Source organism: Microcaecilia unicolor, chromosome 1, assembly GCF_901765095.1.
Source record: "Microcaecilia unicolor chromosome 1, aMicUni1.1, whole genome shotgun sequence".
In the NCBI taxonomy this organism is placed as follows: Eukaryota; Metazoa; Chordata; class Amphibia; order Gymnophiona; family Siphonopidae; genus Microcaecilia; species Microcaecilia unicolor.
Window position 1 is genome coordinate 111,363,488 of NC_044031.1, and position 22,610 is coordinate 111,386,097.

At 43.3% G+C, this 22,610-nt stretch overlaps 1 protein-coding gene across 1 annotated transcript in view; it reads right to left on the reverse strand.

Moving 5' to 3' along the window:
* Window positions 1-22,610, reverse strand: part of SPAG6 (sperm associated antigen 6) — a 449,242-nt gene that overhangs the window by 198,757 nt on the left and 227,875 nt on the right. The window contains exon 7 of the mRNA XM_030199370.1: window positions 18,890-19,042. Within this exon, the coding sequence (XP_030055230.1) occupies window positions 18,890-19,042 (153 nt within the window). The remainder of the gene's footprint in view (window positions 1-18,889; window positions 19,043-22,610) is intronic.

The following is a 22,610-nucleotide window of genomic DNA, read 5'->3' on the forward strand; positions in this document are numbered from 1 at the left end:
CTCACTATTCCAGAAATATATTGGGCCCTTGTAATAGGGGGAACTCCCTCTCCAGGAATTCCCAATATATCTACAAAATATTTCTAAGCATATCAATTGATGATACTAAAGGGCATTTAGGAAAGTTCAATATCCTCAGGTTGTTTTTCCTCCCATTATTCTCCAAATACTCCATCTTTCTTTCCTGAGTTTCCTTTTCTTTTACCAAAGTTACTGTTAGATCCTGTAGTTGTTTAAGCTCAGTCTCCATTTTTGATATTTTTTCATTCTGTTCTTGAACTTTTGTAGATATACTCTGACTATTTTGCTTCAGTTCCACAATTTCGCCATTTATGGAAGTATTCATATGAAGTAAAGTGTTTTTTACCTCCTGGATTGCGTCCCATAGCATAGGCATCGTCACCTGAGTTGGTCTTTTCATTCCTCCACTGCTCTCTGGAGTGACTCCGTGGGGGGCAGGGAACCCGACCAGCGTTAGTCCCTGAGTTATTATCTCCTTCCCCGGAGTAGAGGTACTCGAGGGACCCCCCTCCACAAACTGTAATTCCAACTGTTGTGGACCCGTCGATTCCGCTACACTTCCAGGCTGTGGGGGAGCGGTGAGAGAACGAGGGCTCAGCGTTGCGCCCTCTACGCTGCGCTCTGCTCCAGACTGGAGCGAGCCCGTCGAAGTAGAAGTCTGCACAGCCAAGGTCCCGATTCTGAAGTTTTCAAGCGTCGTTTGATGAGAAGCCGGGGTCGGCGCCGGCACTGAGGAGGTAGGTGCCGGCGTTTTCCCCTTTCTTTTCCCCATCTAAAAGTCGGGGTAGGAATTTCTCTCTCGCGAACGCCGTCAAATCTTAGGAGCTCCGGTTCGCACAACCGTTATCGGCGCCATCTTGATTCACAGTCGATCGTCCCCAACTGATTTCTGTCGCAGGGACGGCCAAAGTTCACGGGGGCGTATTGGAGGCATAGCGAAGGCGGGACTTGAGCGTGCCTAACACTTGGACGTCCTCAACCCATAATCAAAAGAAACAAGGACGTCCCTGATGAACACTTGGACGATTTTACCTGGTCGTGTTTTTCTTACGACCAAGGCACAAAAAGATGCCCGAAATGACCAGATGACCACCGGAGAGAATTGGGGATGACCTCCCCTTACTCCCCCAGTGGTCACTAACTCCCTCCCACCCTCAAAAAACATCTTTCAAAATATTGATTGCCAGCCTCAGATGTCATACTCAGGTCCATCACAGCAGTATGCAGGTATCTGGAGCAGTTGTAGTGGGTGCAGTGCACTTCAGGCAGGCATATCCAGGCCCATCCCCCCCCCCCCCCCCCCCACCTGTTACGTTTGTGGAGGAAACAGCGAGCCCTCCAAAACCCACTAGGACTAGGGGGCATGCGATGAAGCTACAAAGTAGTAAATTTTAAACGAATCTGAGAAAACCTTTCTTCACCCAGCATGTAATTAAACTCTGGAATTTGTTGTCAGAGATTGTGGTAAAGGCGGTTAGCTTAGTGGGGTTTAAAAAAGGTTTGGACGGCTTCCTAAAGGAAAAGTCCAAAGACCATTATTAAAATGACTAGGGGAAAATCCACTGCTTATTTCTGGGATAAGCAGCATAAAATGTATTGAACTTTTTGGGGATCTTGCCAGGTATTTGTGACCTGGATTGGCCGCTGTTGGAAACAGGATGCTGGGCTCGATGGACCTTTGGTCTGTCCCAGTGTGGCAATACTTATATACTTATGAAAATGAGCCTCCAAGTGTCCTGAACTATGATCTTTAACTTATACAGCTTTATGCAACAGTAGACTGGATAGGCCATATACAGGCTCATTTTTGAAAGAGAAGGACGCCCATCTTTCGACACAAATCGGAAGATGGGCGTCCTTCTCACAGTGTCGCCCAAATCGGTATAATCAAAAGCCGATTTTGGGGGCCACAACTGCTTGCCATCGCAGGGACGACCAAAGCTCATGGGGACGTGTCGGAGGCATGGCGAAGGCGGGACTTGGGCGTGCCTAACACATGGACGTCCTCGACCCATAATGGAAAAAAAGGGTGTCCCTGACGAGCACTTGGACGACTTTTCCTGGTCCTGTTTTTCTTACGACCAAGGCATAAAAAGGTGCCCCAACTGCCCAGATGACCACCGGGGAGAATCGGGGATGACCTCCCCTTACTACCCCAGTGGTCACTAACCCCCTCCCACCCTCAAAAAATATCTTTTAAAATATTTTGTGCCAGCCTCAAATGTCATACTCAGGTCTATCACAGCAGTGTGCAGATCCCTGAAGCAGTTTTAATGGGTGCAGTGCACTTCAGGCAAGCAGACCCAGGCCCATCCCCCCCCTACCTGTTACACTTGTGGTGGTAATTCTGAGCCCTCCATAACCCACCAGAAACCCACTGTACCCACATCTAGGTGCCCCCCTTCACTCATAAGGGCTATGGTAGTGGTGTACAGTTGTGGGTAGTGGATTTGGGGGTGGGGGTGGGGGGCTCAGCACACAAGGTAAGGGAGCTATGTACCTAGGAGCAATTTCTGAAGTCCACTGCAATGGCCCCTAGGGTGCCCGGTTGGTGTCCTGGCATGTCAGGGGGACCAGTGCACTACAAATGATGGCTCCTCCCATGACCAAAGGGCTTGCATTTGGTCGTTTCTGAGATGGGCGTCCTTGGTTTCCATTATTGCCGAAAATCAGAAACGACCAAGACTAGGGACGACCATCTCTAAGGACGACCTAAATTTCAAGATTTGGGCATCCCTGACTGTATTATCGAAATGAAAGATAGACGTCCATCTTGTTTCGATAATATGGGTTTCCCCACCCCTCCACCGGAATGTTTTGCGAGGACGTCCTCAGCAAAACTTGGGCGTCCCTTTCGATTATGCCCCTCGTAGTCTTTATCTGCGTTTATTTTTCTCTGTTTATATGTTTGAATATGTTTCATAAAACATCAAAAGAAATGTACGGAGCTTTTTGATATACAATATCTTTTTTCTTTTTATATATCTCAGAGATACTACCTGCAATAGAAATCGGTCATCCACTCAGTTATCACAAAGATATCAAATTTTCCCTTTACATTATGTTGCTCACCAGCCATGCCAAAGAAAACAGATGCATCCGTTTGCCCATACCACAGCCTCAGATGCAACCAACAGCACAAATAAATGGTTATAACAACTAAGTCATACCCTAAACATTTGGAACAGATGATGGGGAGAGTGATCAGGCACTCAGGGGCATTCAATGTCCTCTTCCCCTGTTTCTTGCAAACCTGCACTCTAGGAAAGGAAAAAGGAAAGAGAAAGGAGGAAGATAAAAACAAAAACATAATTCAATGTCTCTTATAATCTGATGTAAAGCATCCTTTCATAGTAACAGCTACCTTCACAGATAGGTATGAAAGGTTATCTAAACATAGGATGTTCCTGTTTCAGATCAGGTCATCTGTGTGCCGGCACATTTGTCAAAGGAAGCCTGTAGTAGTTCTGGAGAGTCATATGTTTTACTGGTGCTATGCCAGGTCACTTTCATTTTTGTAGGACAAAAAAGGCTGAATCTTGCACACAGAACTTTAGTTGACTTCTTATTTCCAGAATTTTTTTTCCAGTGCACTGCAGTTGATTTGGTGAGGTCAGGCACAAATAACAATCTTTTTCCTTTCTAAGGATAGATTATCTTTAGCCCTTGCTGCCAACAGGATTTGCACTACTTGTGGATACTGCAAGAGTTTGATTACAACCGGGATGGCAAGTAGATGTGAGGGGGGGCCCTTTCTATATCTAAGTCTTCGTGAAAGGAAATGTTCAAAATCATTGGGATCCATTTCTTCAAGAAGGAGATCATATCAGAGCCTTCTACTCCTCCTCTCAGGCTCATCATACATAAATTGCTATGATGATTTCTGTACGAGAGGTCTTCCATTTCCCTCTCAAGCCACTCCATTTTGTGTAGCTTTATTTGCAAATGTGTGATTTGTATATTCTACCTGAGATTCCACTTTTTCAAGCCTTAATTAAAAACACTGAAAACTGTCATCTTGGTTTTAATCTCATAGGTCTTCTCAAAATGTGTTAGACAGCCGACATTGGCAAGGCTTGGCTTCCTGTCTGCCAATTTCCTTCCTTCGATCATTTGGTGCCAGAAGTAATTTGGAAAGGCTATTCATTTTAGCAGATTTTGTGCTCAACATCTTCCCCAAACTAGGCAAGGGTAAACTTAAAACAAAGACAAAGAATAACTGGGTGCTAGAACAATTTCAATCAGTAGGAAGGCAGGAGCTATCCTACTCTGCATCATAACCTTCTAGCATCCTTGGTGAAATATACTTAAATATGCTATAAATTGTAATATAAACCACACCGTCTTCCCATAAAAATCTGAAAGACATTTGACAATTCCTCTCTCTTGGTAAACACAGCCAATGATTAGTCCAGAAAGATTTTTTTAAATTAAGATTTTAGAATTGTAAAGTCCTTTATTTCCTGAAAGCTTGTAGCAATGATGATTTATGAGTGAAGCTGAGAAACAAGCAATCGCCACACATGGTTTCTTTGCTAGATTGTTGTAAGTGCCCAGTCTGTGAGTCTGTTCAAACTACCGGATCTCCAACATCTGCAAAGTCCAATTTTTGTGGCAGTTGAGTTTACAACATTTGGCATATTACTCTCCTCTACTGATTCCAGAGTAATGATGAACAGATCATGACATGACAATTTATGATTCAAGATCTACTTTGTCTTTCAAGGATTTTATTAAAGCTGCATGTGAAGCAAGTTCTTTTCTTTTCCGTGAGCGCTTCCATTTTGTCAGATACCTATTGCTCTACTACATTCATGCACTTATAAAAATTTAATAAAAATAAAGATAAATCTCCTTCACCTTCCATCACCATCAAGTTATTATATTAATGCAAGATCTGTTAACAAAATCTATATAATTAGGGATTTGCCTGAAGAGCATCAACCAGGATTTCTGTTTTTGACAGAAACCTGGTTGATGACCCCAGATTTAATGACTTGTGTCCATTAGGGTACAAAGTTATTCATTTACCTAGGCTTAATAGGCGTGGGAGAGGAATAGCGATAATTTACTACAGTTTTCCAGTTTAAGATCTTGAATACATTACGTTCCCATTCCCTGGAGACTGTAACATGTGAGGCAATAGATGACAAATTTATAGGGACTGTTTTACTCTATTTTACTGTCCTCCAGGAAAGTGGCTTAATGCCAAAGATTCACTCTATGATTTTATATCACGCAACGTTTTGAAATATGATTTTAATCTAATTATTGGTGATGTCAATTTGCACCTTGAAGATCAGTCAGACACTAAGGCAAAAGACTTTTTGGTGTTTCTGAAAGTTCTGGGCTGAAAATTCCTAGTCTCATGTTAAGGGCCACAGTCTGGATGTTGAGGCTTTTTCAAAGGCAGATTTTATAGCATCTGAAATGAGGTTAATTGAAAGCTGTTCTACTCCCTGGTCAGATCATTTTCTTTTTAACTTTGTGCTATACTGGATGGATCATCCTACATATATCCCTTGTTCTAAAGTTGAGTCCTTTACTAGGGGAAAAGTAGGTTCTACTCAGTTTTGGAACAGGGTTGATGAGTTATTAGTAACCAACAGTGTGAATATTGAGAAATTTTTTAAGGACTGGAATTGTATTAGTAAGTCTATACTGCATGGAATGGCCCCTTTGAAAAAGAAAGTACGGGTTTCTAGGCCATCAATTAAGTGGTTTACGGAGGAGTTGTTATTGTTAAAGAGAAAGTGTGGGTGAGCGGAACAGAAGTGGAGAATGTTTTATTCTCTGCAGAAGAATTCTATCAGGAGAAAGCTATTGAGCCTGCAAATAGGTGGGAAAATGTGGGATACAAATGCAACAAATAAATAAAAATAATAAGGAATTAAAATTTTAAATAATTTTGCAAAATAGAAATATTACGTGAAGCAGATAGGGTCCAGCTTTCCCGAGCCGTAGAAACTATTTGGTTTCTTATCAGTGGATCATCTTACTTCCACTTCTAATCCAACTATCCCACGTGCAGGATTTAGCTTTGTATTTTAGTAATACAGTGTTGAAGATTAGGAGTCAGTTGTCAACTAACGATATATTAGGAGCTAAGCTGACGCATGATGACTTCCCTATACGGGTCGATGGCACTCTGGTCCCAGTCAATAGAATCTGGAATCGGTTTGAAGTCATTAATACTTGTGAGGTCATTAATCTGTTGTGAAGATATGCTAAATCAGTTTGTATTATTGATGCTTACCCAATGTATTTACTATGCACGCCTTCTGATTCATTTATTTGGGCTCTTACTACCTGGCTGAATGTTATGATAAGTTCTGGTTGCTTTCCTATGGTTGGTGATAAGATTGTACTCACTCCCATTTTGAAGAATAATAAGGGTGATGTTTTAGATATTGCCAACAATAGGCTTCTATACCCCTTTTTATTAAAATAATGGAGGGAGCTGTATTTAGACAATTGGATACATATCTAGATAAATTTCTAATTCTTCATAAAAGTCTGACTCTGGGTTTTGTTCAGGTTTTAGTAATAAGATGGTGGTGAGCTCATTAATAGAACTAGGTAAGAGTTATCTGTCGCGTTTATATAAGCAGATGATGTGACAGTGTTTTCCCATTAGGAGTAAGAGGAAATAATGGCAACATTGCTTCATCCAACTGTTTGAATTTGACTGAATCATGGGTCGCCTCCCATAGGTTAAAATTAAACAAAGAAAAAAAACAAATTTTTATGGGTAGGGATGTTGTCTGTTTTAAAGAGAAATCCCTTTCTTGAGCTTGGGGAGTCATCTTGGATTTTGGGAATAGAGGTAGATTGTCAGCTTAATGTGACTTCCCAGGTGAATAATGTACAGTGGTGGAAATAAGTATTTGATCCCTTGCTGATTTTGTAAGTTTGCCCACTGACAAAGACATGAGCAGCCCATAATTGAAGGGTAGGTTATTGGTAACAGTGAGAGATAGCACATCACAAATTAAATCCGGAAAATCACATTGTGGAAAGTATATGAATTTATTTGCATTCTGCAGAGGGAAATAAGTATTTAATCCCTCTGGCAAACAAGACCTAATACTTGGTGGCAAAACCCTTGTTGGCAAGCACAGCGGTCAGACGTCTTCTGTAGTTGATGATGAGGTTTGCACACATGTCAGGAGGAATTTTGGTCCACTCCTCTTTGCAGATCATCTCTAAATCATTAAGAGTTCTGGGCTGTCGCTTGGCAACTCGCAGCTTCAGCTCCCTCCATAAGTTTTCAATGGGATTAAGGTCTGGTGACTGGCTAGGCCACTCCATGACCCTAATGTGCTTCTTCCTGAGCCACTCCTTTGTTGCCTTGGCTGTATGTTTTGGGTCATTGTCGTGCTGGAAGACCCAGCCACGACCCATTTTTAAGGCCCTGGCGGAGGGAAGGAGGTTGTCACTCAGAATTGTACGGTACATGGCCCCATCCATTCTCCCATTGATGCGGTGAAGTAGTCCTGTGCCCTTAGCAGAGAAACACCCCCAAAACATAACATTTCCACCTCCATGCTTGACAGTGGGGACGGTGTTCTTTGGGTCATAGGCAGCATTTCTCTTCCTCCAAACACGGCGAGTTGAGTTCATGCCAAAGAGCTCAATTTTTGTCTCATCTGACCACAGCACCTTCTCCCAATCACTCTCGGCATCATCCAGGTGTTCACTGGCAAACTTCAGACGGGCCGTCACATGTGCCTTCCGGAGCAGGGGGACCTTGCGGGCACTGCAGGATTGCAATCCGTTATGTCGTAATGTGTTACCAATGGTTTTCGTGGTGACAGTGGTCCCAGCTGCCTTGAGATCATTGACAAGTTCCCCCCTTGTAGTTGTAGGCTGATTTCTAACCTTCCTCATGATCAAGGATACCCCACGAGGTGAGATTTTGCGTGGAGCCCCAGATCTTTGTCGATTGACAGTCATTTTGTACTTCTTCCATTTTCTTACTATGGCACCAACAGTTGTCTCCTTCTCGCCCAGCGTCTTACTGATGGTTTTGTAGCCCATTCCAGCCTTGTGCAGGTGTATGATCTTGTCCCTGACATCCTTAGACAGCTCCTTGCTCTTGGCCATTTTGTAGAGGTTAGAGTCTGACTGATTCACTGAGTCTGTAGACAGGTGTCTTTCATACAGGTGACCATTGCCGACAGCTGTCTATCATGCAGGTAACGAGTTGATTTGGAGCATCTACCTGGTCTGTAGGGGCCAGATCTCTTACTGGTTGGTGGGGGATCAAATACTAATTTCCCTCTGCAGAATGCAAATAAATTCATATACTTTCCACAATGTGATTTTCCGGATTTAATTTGTGATGTGCTATCTCTCACTGTTACCAATAACCTACCCTTCAATTATGGGCTGCTCATGTCTTTGTCAGTGGGCAAACTTACAAAATCAGCAAGGGATCAAATACTTATTTCCACCACTGTACTACTACTACTACTTAACATTTCTAGAGCGCTACTAGAGTTACGCAGAGCTGTACAATTTAACAAAGAGAGACAGTCCCTGCTCAAAGAGCTTACAATCTAATAGACAAGTGAACGGTCGGTCCGATAGGGGCAGTCAAATTGGGGCAGTCTGGATTCACTGAACGGTAAGGGTTAGGTGCCGAACGCAGCATTGAAGAGGTGGGCTTTAAGCAAAGACTTGAAGACGGGCAGGGAGGGGGCTTGGCGTAAGGGCTCAGGAAGGTTGTTCCAAGCATAGGGTGAGGCAAGGCAGAATGAGCGGAGCCTGGAGTTGGCGGTGGTGGAGAAGGGTACTGAGAGGAGGGATTTATCCTGTGAATGGAGGTTATGGGCGGGAACGTAAGGGGAGATGAGGGTAGAAAGATAGAGTGGTTCGTAAATACTTTGAGCAGCCAATATTTAGATTGCTTGTTCAATCTTTAGTTCTATCTCAGCTGGATTATTGTAATTTGGTTTACACAAGCTGAAAATTTTAAAGCATAGGTTGCAGTTAGTACAGAATACAGCTGTCAGGCTGATTTTTCTCTGCATTTAAGTATGACGTGCTAATAATGTTTATACAGTTGCACTGGCTTCATATTGACGCCAGGATACATTTTAAGATCGGTACTTTAATTCAGAAGGCATTGCATGGTAATTTCCCAGAATACCTGCAACCCCATATTCAATGTTTAACTGGTAATTGAGTTTATGATATTAGGGACCAATTACTTTTAATTTTTCCATCAGTCATCTGAAGTCTAAAGACAGTTCAAAGCTATGTTGTCCTATCAGGCTGTGTTATTATAGAATTCATTACCTTTGTCTCTTAGATAAATTCAAAATTATAATCAGTTTAGAGTTCGCTAAGTTTGTGACCATGACTTAGAATGTTCCTGGCTTACTTTTGTATTATTGTAAATTCCTAGAAAATGTTCTAGTTATTCTTGTGTTATCTGCATTGAATTGTATAAGTATACATGGGCTAGAAGACTCAAATGTAATGTAATGTAACTCTGCAACTTACCATTTCCAGGGAAACAGCATTCAGCTATCTCGGCCCCAAGTTATGGAATTAACTTCCTTTGTAACTCAAAAATCAGCCATCATCCCTCTTTTTAGTTTAGCTCTGTTTATTAACATTTTCAGATAATAAAACAATACAAAAACTCTTAAACTGATCAGACCATACAAATCTGTAGAGAGCTTGGACTTTTATAGCTCCCCATAATCTCAAATATGTATATATGAATCCAAAAAACCCAGTACCCCCCTTTCACCCCCACCCCTCAAACAGAATATCAAACCTAGGTTCACAAGAACATTTTGCAATGGTAACTTATTCAAAATAAGGCTACACACTCGAGAGGATAGAGATTGCACATAGGGTTCCCACATGGCCCAAAATCGTTTCTGTTTCAATGTAAGACATGCATCCCAAGCCTCCAGTGCCAAAAAGTAGGTGAAGAACTCAGGGTTCAATGTTGTAAAATACATTTTTACCCACCACACTAGCTTTATATACAAGCATGTGTTCTTTTCGCATAAGCGGCCCACAGTGCTCCACCTGTCCAAAAAGGATACACATCGGAGAAGGTATAATGGATTTGTGGAGCAACTGTTCCAAATAACCAAAGTATGCCAAAACTGCTTGATAGGGGAGCAAACCCACAAAGAGTGGAAGAATGTGGCACCTGGAGAACCACACTTAAGGAATGTCATAGTGGAAACACAACCTGCATAAAATGCTTGTTATGGAGAAAAATATGATCTAGTAAGGATCCTAAATTGACATTTCCTAAACAGGGCACTGTGTAATTAGGTATTGACTGTAGCAATTTAAGAACCTCCCTCTCCCGAATACTAACCCCCGGGAAATATGCATAAATCTGAGGGATTACCAACTTCTTCTGGGCTACACCCAGAACGTTCTCACCACCAACGTTCTAATGTGTCTGCCTGTGTCCGTGGCTCCTTTGGAGTTGCTGAGCTAGGCTTCATAACCAGGCTGACGTCACTAACAGCTGATTCCCAGGCAGGGGGAGGAGTAGTCCAATGGCGGACTCGCGAGACTTCTGCTGAAGTCTTGGAGGCCCACCCTTGTAAGTATCGGTGGCCATTTTGAACAGCGATTTGGCAGCGGGGGAGTGTCAGCACCAGCACCAGTGCCAGCAGCGGGCAGGCAGGACCAGGGATCTTTCCTGCCTGCCCCGAAGAATTGGTTACACAACCTGGGTGGATGAAGGAGGGGCAGGTGAGAGAGCAGGGTCGTTGGACATGGGTGGCTGGAGGGGGGGCGGGGGAGAGTAGGGTTGCTGGACATGGAAGGCTGCAGGGGGGGCAGGGGGAGCGGAGGGTCGCAGGACATGGGTGGCTGCAGGGGGGGGCAGGGGAGAGGAGGGTCGTTGTTTGATGCGCCGCTCCCTGCCACTTGCTCCGCGTGTTTCCCTACTCCTCCCCCTGCCTGGGAATCAGCTGTGAGTGACGTCAGCCTGGCTACGGAGCCTAGATCAGCAACTCCGAAGGAGCCACGGACACAGGCAGACACATTAGAACGTTGGTGGTGAGAATTATTATATAGGAAGTAAGATATCAATATTACTTCTATATTTGTGTCGAGGATTGGCAGTGAGCAAAATACCTTGGTACCAAAAACTATCCAATACCCATTTCAAATGGAATTCCCCCACTCCACTGATGGCGTAGCCCAGAAGAAGTTGGTAATCCCTCAGATTTATGCATATTTCCCGGGATTCTATATATGGCGCCATAATTTCTGCACAGAAATCAAAGCACATTCTATAACAATGCACGTAACTTAATTGCTAAACTAATCAGCGGTGTTAATAGGATGTTAACAAGCAATTATCAACACTAATTGGCATTAAGATTTTCACACACAACTCGCTAAGCATATTCTGTAACATGGTGCGCTTAAATCTAAGTTGCGTAGTTGAAAGGGGTGTGGCCATGGATGGAGGGCATTTCTAAAATCTATGCGTGTTATAGAATTCACCCGCTCTGCATTTAATTTAGGCGTTGGGATTTATGCCAAGTAAAACATGCATAAATGGCCGTGACAACATTTGGTCACGTGGAAAGGTGCTTGGTATATTCTATATACTGCATGGAAATTAAGCCTATTCTATAAAATATAGGTATACTTTATAGAATACACCTAGAAATATTTTTTTCTGTGCAGAATTTTCAGGCACCATATATAGAATCTAGCCCATTAAGACAAAAGCCCAAAAATGACTCATATTCGGCAAAGTTTTCTAACACAGAAAGAGATTGAGCAGGGGAGGACAAATGTACCAACAAATCAATGGAAAGGCTGATATCTTAAATTCAAAGGTACCTAATTTTACACTCATGATCTCTGGATTTCCAAGAATCTCCTGAATCAAAAGATACAATATTAATGCAAATAATAGCAGAGACAGTAGACATCCTTGTCGAGTCCCACTAAAAATCGCAAACTGATCTGAGAGATTCCCATTCACAGAGACCCTATTTTTGTGGAGGCATGATATAAAGCCCTAACCACTTGTCAAATAAACCCCCAATGCCATAGATATGCAATACTGCAAACAGAAATCAACTCTATCAAATGCTTTCTCAGTATCAAAGCTGATAAGCAGTGTGGCATGTCCAACGTGAAAAACATGTTCCAAGGTGGCTAAAACAGTTTGAATATTTTTAGGCACTTGTCTTCCCCATATAAAGCCCACTTGAGGATCTGCTTTAATGGAAGGGAGCACCCTTGCAAGACGGTTAGATAATATTCTAGCCAATAATTTTGCTTCATAGTTGATCAGCGAAATAGGTCTATATGATTCTGGGTAAGTGGGATCCTTGCCTGGTTTGGGAAAAACAATTATCTCTGCCATTGACAAGGAGGAAGGCAACATCCGGTTCTCTATTACGGTATTAAACAGGGCTGTGAAAGTTTGTTGAATATCTGCCAATAAGAGCTTATAGAATTCGGCCCTGTAACTGTCAGGTCCTGGTGCTTTATAGATTGCAGTCCTCCCCACTGCCCAATTAATGTCATCTGAGTCAATAGGTCTACTTAACCCAGCTAATTGCAATTCTGAAAGTCTAGGAACTCCAATCTCCCCAGATATGTGCCAAGATCTAATGTATGATTTGGGTCTGGTGTGTACACTTATTTATAATAAGTTTTGAAGATCTATGTAACCTCACCATCAGAATGCACCACCATCCCAGAAGGATGATTTAACATGAGAAACCTTTGGTAACCTCTCTTCTGTCGCACCAGGCCACTCTTATTGCCGTATTTATAAAGTTGGTATTGATAGGATAAAGCTGATTTTTTTTTTGCACGCTAGTGCAGCAGTACTTGAGTAGCTAATAATTGTTCTTTGTGCTGTGGTGTGGAACGTGTTCCATATAACTGACGACAGTGTACCAGCTGTCGTTCCAGTCTCAATATTTCATCATCCCTACGTTTTTTTATTGGCACTACTGTAGGCAATTATATCTCCCCACAATATTAATTTGGCTGTTTCCCAGTAAAGGATAGGCTCATGACTATGTTGATGATACAGTTTATATTCAGCCCATTTCCCCTGCAAATAATCCAAAACGGCTTCATCATGATTTAAATCTAAGGGAAAAGTCCAACATTTATATGTAAAATTGGATCCCACCCCCGCCAATTCAATCCATCTAGCCGCATGATCCCAAATCATTGTGGAATCAATAGAGGTGTCTATGATAGTGGAAAATGAAGCCCCATCCTCCAAAATTAAATCAATCCTGGAATGAGTCTGGTGCACCCTAAAAAGATGTGTGTAGTCTCTAAGATCCAGATGGAGTACTCACCAAATATCCACCACCCCCAAGGCCTTAGAGTAGTGGGATCCCTTTAGTTATATCAAGTCGGTCTCTATGAGGATGATGTGCTTTATCCAGATCAGAGCTGGCTACCGCATTTAAATCCTCCCTAATAAGTGTTGCATGTTGGGAAAGAGGGTGTATCAGATTAATGAGAATACAAACATTTTTTTTACTATAAACATTGGAGGCATATATGTTATATAACAAAAATGGTGTCCTGTCAATCAAAACAAGCTATAATATATCACCCCTCTGGGTCAAAATGGTTCACCTATTTCTCAAATGTATATTTTTATGAAACAAGATGATGACACCTGCTTTCTTCCCTTGTATAGGAGCCTCAATATAATCTCCAACCCACCAAGTGTGTAATTTCTGACATTCAGCCAATGTCAGATGTATTTCTTGGAACATAGCTATGAAGGCACCTTTACAATGTAAACTATGCAGAATTTTTTGCTGCTTAATAGGAGAGGTAATACCCCCAACATTCCAAGAGTAAAGCTTCAAAACAATTACTTAACAGCACAATAGCAAGTGAACTGTAGTATAAAATATACAAACTGATTCCAGGAATGTTGTCCCAGTCCCCAACATACCCGAAAAAAAAACTTTCCAAACCAACAGGATCAAACCCCAGCTCCCCAAAACAGCAAACCCAGATAACAAAAAATCATCCCATCTACTCTCTTTCCCTTCTCCTGATAACCCTCCTATTCCAATATTCTAAAAGGCCTTCCCATCAAAGCCCCTCCTCCCTCCCCCACATTTAAGCCCCCCCCCCATATCCTCAAAACCCATCCTGTAATAGGTCCAGTCACTTAACATCGCCCTAGCCCACCCTTTTCCAAAGAACCAGGTACCACCACACACACATTTTAAAAAAAAACCAAAAAACAAATACAAGATCATATTCAGAAGCCACAACACAACATGGTAACACAACATGGTACCTAGCTCATTACAGAACCTAACCCAACATAGCATCTCTAGAAAGCAGCCCAAAATGCTCGGATTCTTGTCAAGTCCAAAACATTTATATAGATGATAAATCCAAGCTCCCTATGGATGACAGCTCTGGAGATCTGAAGGCAATGACCAGGATCCTAGTGTTACGGTGTCAAAGTTAGCGTTCACCGGTATCCACCACAGAGCAACAGCAAAAAGCAGCAGGTGCCAACAGGAACTGGACAGTAATCTATCAGTGGATGCAGATACCAAAGAAAGAAGACCAAAAAGAGGAGCAAATGACCACTGTCTTTGGAACAGGTATTATGAAGGTATACTCTCCAAGGACTGCAAATAGGCCTGAGCATCCGCTACCCTCTCAAACAGCTGAGTGTGTCCTTCATGAGTAACACACATAGTTCAGCCAGATATAGGAGGGCAAACAATTTGTTTGTTATGTAAAGCTGTGCAATTGGAGTAAAAGTCATGTGAAGTCGCTGAATGTGCTGCGAGTAATCCTGAAAGCAAAGTATGGGAGAGTTCTGGTAAGAGAGCTTCTGAGCTCTGCTTATGAACAAAGTTCAGACTTTTAAACATCACAACTCATGGTCTACTAGAGGCCTGTCGCACTGGCCCCACACGATGAGCATGCACCACATAGAAATTTTGAAAATGATCCCCAGACTCAAAGTATGGGGAATCCAGGCTTCTAGAAAGGTGGGTAAATCTTTATCCAAGATAGACTCGGGCAAGCCTACCAAGGAAGGGTATTCCTTCAGCTACGGTTCTCTAAATCATCCAACTTTGCCTCTAAATCCAGCACCCATTGCTTTAAAGTGGTTTTGCATCTCCAACATTGTTGTGGTACAGTCCTCCTGATCCAATGTTCATTGCAGTCCAGCATCCAAGCAAACATTACCCAGCCTTTCATGTGCCTTTTCCACCTGATCAAGTATCTGTTGCAGTTTTTTTTTTTTATCTAAGGCGGCTTCAATCGTGGCGGTTACCTCAGCTCTTATTTCAGACACCCACACCAAACTTACCAAATGCCTGGTGGGGACCACGTTGGTTGGCCTTTTTATGATCTGTCAGCTGCAGCTTCTCTATCTCTTTGCGAGTGGATTTTGAGGTCATCCTGCTACAAATTCTGTGGTCCAGCACTGTACTAGACAGCTGTTAAGTGAGCAGGTGCTGAATATTAGGAGTAGGGGTAGAATCTTAGGTGGTAATGCAAATAAATTGCCGATAATAGGGAGGACTGAAGGGAGCTCAGCTATTCAGCGTCCACCCCGTATCATGGCGACATGTGACCTCCCATTCTTTTGTTTAAATGATATCTCAAAACGTTTCTTTTTACTGAGAGTTTTGGCTCTCCTAGAGACCCCTAAGTGCAGCCCTCTGTACAAGGCCCCCCCCCCCCCCCCCCCCCCCCCCCCCATCTCCATTTTTAGACCTTTTGCGCTCTGAAGCCTTTTTAGGCCTAGTGCAGCATATCATATGAAACAACTAAATCCCATCCAGTTTGATTTCTGAAGCCTTAATAACTGTTTTAGAGACTACCAAAACTTACATGATCTTTCTTTCTGCTTTCTTAGTAGTTTCATTGACACTTTCACTGAATAAATCCACTTGCAGGAGTCTCTAAGAAAATATCTCACCGTGTTTAGAAAATATCATGTGTGGGGAAAGATCTCTTACTGTTGAGAAGGTGGGTGACAACTGATACAAAAAACACCACATCTGCACTGCTTCAATACATACAGTATGATTTTCAAGCTAAAATTTATTAAACAGTTTTTAATATCAAAGTCAGTACCTATGCATGATGCTTTCATTTTTGTGGTCAGTGATAGCCATTCTACTGTTCCAGGAAGGCCACCACTTGTACCCTGAAGCTTTCTTTTCAACATGTTGACTATCAAGTCAAACAATCACATGGGTAAAAGTTTTGAATTTAACCCAAAATCCCTTCAATTTGTGACAGGGACCTGAAAAACAACATTTATGAGAAAATACCCATAAGGAAGCCTCGCAGCCAAAATGGAAATAAGCAACATCAGATATGTCCAGCTTGTTCTGTTAGAGAGAGACACAGAGGCCCCTCATGACACATGTTCAAATATGGTACCAATTGAACATGCACAAAAAACTTTCTAACCTTTTCTAGCATAACTAGGGCATGTTCTATAACTGCTGCTGTTTGATGTCACCCTCATGTGGGAATGAATCGGTCCTGTATGTCTTTGGAGAAGATACTACAGTTACTGCCTACAGTTTTGTACTCCAAATACAATGCTGCTTAAAAGAAGTGGAGAATTTGCTTATAGCCTTTTTAGAAAAGCTCTTCATTTAGAAAGATATTTTTCCAATTTTTGAAGATTGTCTTACAAAATATCCCTTATTAGGAAAATTTCCATGCTTTTTTTCTGAATTTCTAACTAGCATGGCTGAGGTTGATGCCAGCAATACCTACATTTACTGCATAAGACACAGCTCTTTTAAATAGTGTATGAACTGAACTGCATCTTAGTTCAGGCAATGTTCCTAAAACTGTCAGCTGTGTTTTTAGCACTCAGAGCATCATTTCTGCACTTCTTCCAGTGCCATTAACACAGGGTTTGTAAACAAGACCCTTTCTTTCAAGGTATGCTGAAACTAGATCTTGTTATGTTTTGTTTTTAAATGTAGTGTGGTGGTCCAGATAATTCATTTTAACACATAGGGGAAAAAAAAGCTCAATAATTGAATAAATAAATCTAAGGTGGTAACCAGGGCTGTCCCAAGCACTAGGGCAGCAGCTTCTTGGAGGCAGCAAAGACCAGCCATAGCCAAACAGTAGATCCTGACAGCAACACAAATTCTAAGAACCACCAATAAGTACTTTTGTCTGCAGAAGGGTGGGCAATTTTCAAATAGCCCATTTACCTAAAAAATGGCTTACCTAAAACATGGCTTATGTCTTTTGGAATTGTCCTCAGTGTGTTTGTGTGTGTGTGTGTGTGTGTGTGTGTGTGTACTTTTTTTTCTATTTGCAAAACTTTAATTTGCAATTTAATTTGGTACTGTGAAGATTATGCTATATTAATGAGGATGATCCTGCAAAATATGGGCGTATAAATGTGTGATGATATAAACATAGTGCCTGAATTTTAATGAATTCAGAAGTATTATATAAGCATTACCATGCAAAAATATTTTATGATGTAAGCAACAAAAAATGTATATCAATGCAGGTAAAAGGAAATAATATATTAAAAAAAAATTAAAATTGTTATCAGGCCGTACAATTACCTTTACATTACAATTATCTTAAGGAAGAATGATTTAAGTAAAAACATGTCATCAGATTAGACACCATCCAGCTTATTTTCGAAGGAGATCACCGGCCATCTTCCAACACAAATCAGGAGATGGCCGGCGATCTCCTGAACCCGGCCAAATCGGTATAATCGAAAGCCGATTTTGGCCGGCTTCAACTGCGTTCCATCGCGGAGCTGGCGAAACTTCAAGGGGGCGTGTCAGCACGGTAGCGAAGGCAGGACGGGAGCAGGACGGGGACGGGATGTGGGTGTGCGTTGAGATGGCCGGCTTCACCCGATAATTGAAAAAAGAAAGCCGGCCTTGACGAGCATTTCGCCGGCTTCACTTGGTCCCTTTTTTTTTCAGGTCCAAGTCCCAAAAAAGTGCCCCAACTGACCAGATGACCACTGGAGGGAATCGGGGATCACCTCCCCTTACTTCCCCCAGTGGTCACCAACCCCCTCCCACCCTCAAAAAATCAACTTTAAAAACTTTTTTTGCCAGCCTCTATGCCAGCCTCAAATGTCATACTCAGGTCCATCGCAGCAGTATATAGGTCCCTGGAGCAGTTTTAGTGGGTGCAGTGGACTTCAGGCAGGCGGACCCAGGCCCATCCCCCCCTACCTGTTACACTTGAGGTGGAAAATGGGAGCCCTTCAAAACCCACCTGAAACCCACTGTACCCACATGTAGGTGCCCCCCTTCACCCCTTAGGGCCAAATGCCTTGGATTTGGCCGGGTTTGAGATGGCCGGCTTCGGTTTCCATTATGGGCAAAATCCGAGGCCACCCATCTCAAACCTGGCCATCTCTGACATTTGGGCGGCCCCAACCGTATTATCGAAAAAAAAGATGGCCGGCCATCTTTTTCGAAAATACGGTTGGCTCCGCTCCTTCACGGCGCCGGCCACAGAGATGGCCGGCCATGGAGATGGGCATCCCCGTTCAAAAATGCCCCTCCATGGGTCCTGTTTTTAGCACTTGCTAACTGTGCAGATACGGGCGTCTATACAGTTAGTGCGGACTAATGCTTAGAGCGCCTCTAGCGCAGCTTAACAAACAGGGCCCCATCAATCCTAGTAATGTTAAGTGCTCATACAAATTTGGTTTTACTACATTATGATCTTTCTGTGTATTTCAAAAAATCAACTGAAATGTATGAAATACAAAAGAGAAAAGTAATTCCACGCAGTACCCTGAAGAACAACATTAATGTCTGCTCTGTTCAGAATCACAGGCACCAATAACAGCTGGTAATAAAAATGATCTAACCTTGGAGACGATCACTGCCATTGCCAGGTTCTCAGAATGAGCTGCCACATAACCCAACATCATAATACCAGGCAATCGAATATTCCCTTTGCAGCTGCCAATGCAATCAATGATAGCAGCAACTCCTCCTGCATTAACTATAAGCTGTGCAAGCTGGAAGAAAACACAGATTAAAAAATTTATTTTCTGTGACCAAAGACTGAACTTACATTTTCCTAGCTCATCATGCTATAGGTTCAGTTCTTTCAAGTAATCAGCCACACTTAGGCTGTACAGCACTGTGCCAAGATCTGTTTGCACTTGTATTAAACAGAAATCAGCAAGCTGTATCACTCTTCCACAAACTGTGTATGTGTTTGCCTTCTGACACTTTCTCTACTATGCATGGTACATAGTCTCCTGTATCTGCCTTGTCCTCAAAGGAATCAGTTCCAACTAGCTGCTCCCTTTCTTGAAGAACTCAGTTTACTTTTACTTTTAGAAGATTGTAGATAAACTTATGCTGAAGACAAGGGAAATTCTATAATCTAAATACACATAAATGTTTAGAATACTAGCTTATATGCACATATGTGAGCACATAGGCGCATATATACCAATATGTTGGTTAAATCCAATTTTGTAAATATGCAACTATCTTGCATAGCACATATTTGCAAGAGGCATACACATGGACATAGTATGGAGTGTAACTTACAGAAAACTTACATAATTTACATGCATACCTGCTGCATATATGCATCCACATGCCAGCTCTGTGGCAGGTGTAAGTGCAGGTGCCTAAAGGTTAGGCATGCTGATACTGTTACTAGCATTCTCTAATGGAACAAAGGTGCCTACATTCTGTTATAGAATAGGTTCCTATTGCTCACCCTTGGGATGTCTAAATGGAGGTGCCCATTTACAAAATTGCCCCCTATGTTATTTATAATACTGTATTTACAATTTTTATAATTTTATTGTTCTCCAATATTTTATTGAATGTAATTTTTTTTGCTGTTATTTTTGCTTGCTGAGAACCAGGAAAGCCAGGTTCAGATCCCACTGCTGCTCCTTATGATCTTAGCCAAGTCACTTAACCTTCTATTGTATCAGGTATTTAGACTGCAAGTCTTCCAGGACATGAAATACCTACTGTACTTGACTGTAACTCACCCAGAACTACGGAGAAAGGCATGAGTTAAACCCAAATCCCCCACACTCTTTATACTATTATTGTGCGCTTAGCTACAGGTATGTCTGACTACCAATTGGCGCCTGTCTGCACAACCGCATGCAGCCACATGCAAACCTCTGAGTTCACCAAGCAAGTAGCATGCAGCCCTCCTGCCTGCCTTCTGTTGCTACTTGGGAGTCGGGCTTCAGTGCATCGGGGGACCTGCACTGTATATGGCATACCTCTGCCTCTGCATTCCCATGGCTGCTGCTGCTATTGTGTGCAGGCAGCACCCTGCCCGCCCCATATAGGGGGACTTTCTATATATGGTGCCTAAGAAATTGGCGCTGAAATCAGTGCCGACTAAGCATATTCTATAATCGGTGCCTAAATATTTCAGCGCCTAAATCTATACAAATCCATTTACACCAATAAAAATGTGGCATAAATCTCAGTGCATAGATTTAGGTGCACTGGGCCATATTCTATAACTAGGCATGTAAATTTCAGAATGCACACGAAATGCCCATTTCCCCGCCTATAACCATGTCCCTTTTTGTTGTGCTGTTGAGTCCCTCTCAGGCTTATTTTCAAAAGAGAAGGGAGCCCAAATCAGCATAATCGAAAGCCGAGTTTGGGCGTCCTCAACTGCTTCCCATCGCGGGGACGACCAAAGTTCACGGGGGCATGTCGGCACCGTAGCAAAGGCGGGACTGGGGTATGATTAGGAGATGGGCGTTCTCAGCCGATAATGGAAAAAAGAAGGGCATCCCTGACAAGCACTTGGCTGACTTTACTTGGTCCATTTTTTCTTGCAACCAAGCCGTGAAAAGGTGCCTGAACTGACCAGATGACCACCGGAGGGAATCGGGGATGACCTCCCCTGATTCCCCCAGTGGTCACCAACCCCCTCCCACCCTAAAAAAAAAAAAAACTTAAACATTTTTTTTTTGCCAGCCTCTATGCCAGCCTCAAATGTCATACCCAGCTCCATGACAGCAGTATGCAGGTCCCTGGAGCAGTTTTAGTGGGTGCAGTGCACTTCAGCCAGGCGGACCCAGGCCCATCCTCCCCCCTACCACTTGTGGTGGTAAATGTGAGCCCTCCAAAACCCACCCGAAACCCACTGTACCCACATGTAAGTGCCCCATTCACCCCTTAGGGCTATGGTAATGGTGTACAGTTGTGGGGAGTGGGTTTTGGGGGGCTCAGCACCCAAGGTAAGAGAGCTTTGCACCTGGGAGCAATTTGTGAAGTCCACTGCAGTGCCCCCTAGGGTGCCCGGTTGGTGTCCTGGCATGTCAGGGGGACCAGTGCACTACGAATTCTGGCTCCCCCCACGTCCAAAGGGCTTGGATTTGGTCGTTTTAGGTCAACCATCTCAACACTTAGGTTGACCATCTCTAAGGTCAACCTAAATGTTGATATTTGGGCATCCCCGACCGTATTATCGAAACGAATAATGGACGCGTCGCCCATCTTGTTTCGATAATACGGGTTTCCCCGCCTCTTTACCGGGACATCCTTAGAGATGGGCGCCCTTAGAGATGGTCATCCCCGTTCGATTATGCCCCTCTCTGCCTCTCTCTGGTGGTGTTTGTCATGGATCTTGCTCTACCTATGCAAGCAATTTCTTCTTCAGATCCTCCACCTCCCAGTTCTGGTGGTAGATGGTATCAAGCCTATGGCAGATGCACCACCAGCAGGGGCGGCCCTATAATGAGGCCAACTGAGGCCTGTGAGTGGCAAATAGAAGAGCCATATAAAAGATCAGCAAGCAAAGAGCAGAAGTGAGATGCAACACATATACATGCAGTTGATGCTCACTGCTCCACTTTAGCTTGCCTATCCACACCGCTGGCTGCTTGTGCTGCTGCTAATACTGCCGCCCCTGCTACCTTCACTCTGGACTGGAGGACCGCTTTCTGCAGGCCCCAACAGCTGATCACTACCTTCTACTGCTGCTGCCTGCCCAATTCACCTGCTGCCTGTGAATATCCTGCAGCCTGCTCTGCGTATCTTCTTCTATACCCCACCCCCACTAGCCACGATAGCAGCTAACCCTCCTTTCACTTCTTTTCTCCCTCCCCCCGTGGTGCGACAGGTCTCTTTTCCGTACCCACATCCCTGCTGTTGGCTCTGGCATCAGTCTTCTCTGCATGGGGTCCCACCCCTGAGAAATCAGGAAGTGATATAATAGAACGGGATGCCATACAGAGAAAACTGATCCTGGAACCAGCAGCCAGGCAGCATATGAGAATCGCTGCCACTGGGGACTGATTCTTGATATTTAAGCAGTGAAAGACCAGAGGAGCCAGAAATGGACAGATGAGACAGGGGTGGGGGAGAAAGATGCAGTACGGTGAGGGGGGGAGAGAAAGATGAAGTACCAGGCGGGGAGGGGGTATGAGCAAGATGCAGTACTAGGAGGGGGGTTGAGTGAGATGCAATTCTGAGAGGGTGTGTGTGTTGCAGTACTGGGAGATGTCAAGCTTCATAAGTGGAGCCAGGGATAAGAGGGGAGATGTCAACTGGTGGAACCATGTGGGAGAAGAGGGGGTCAAA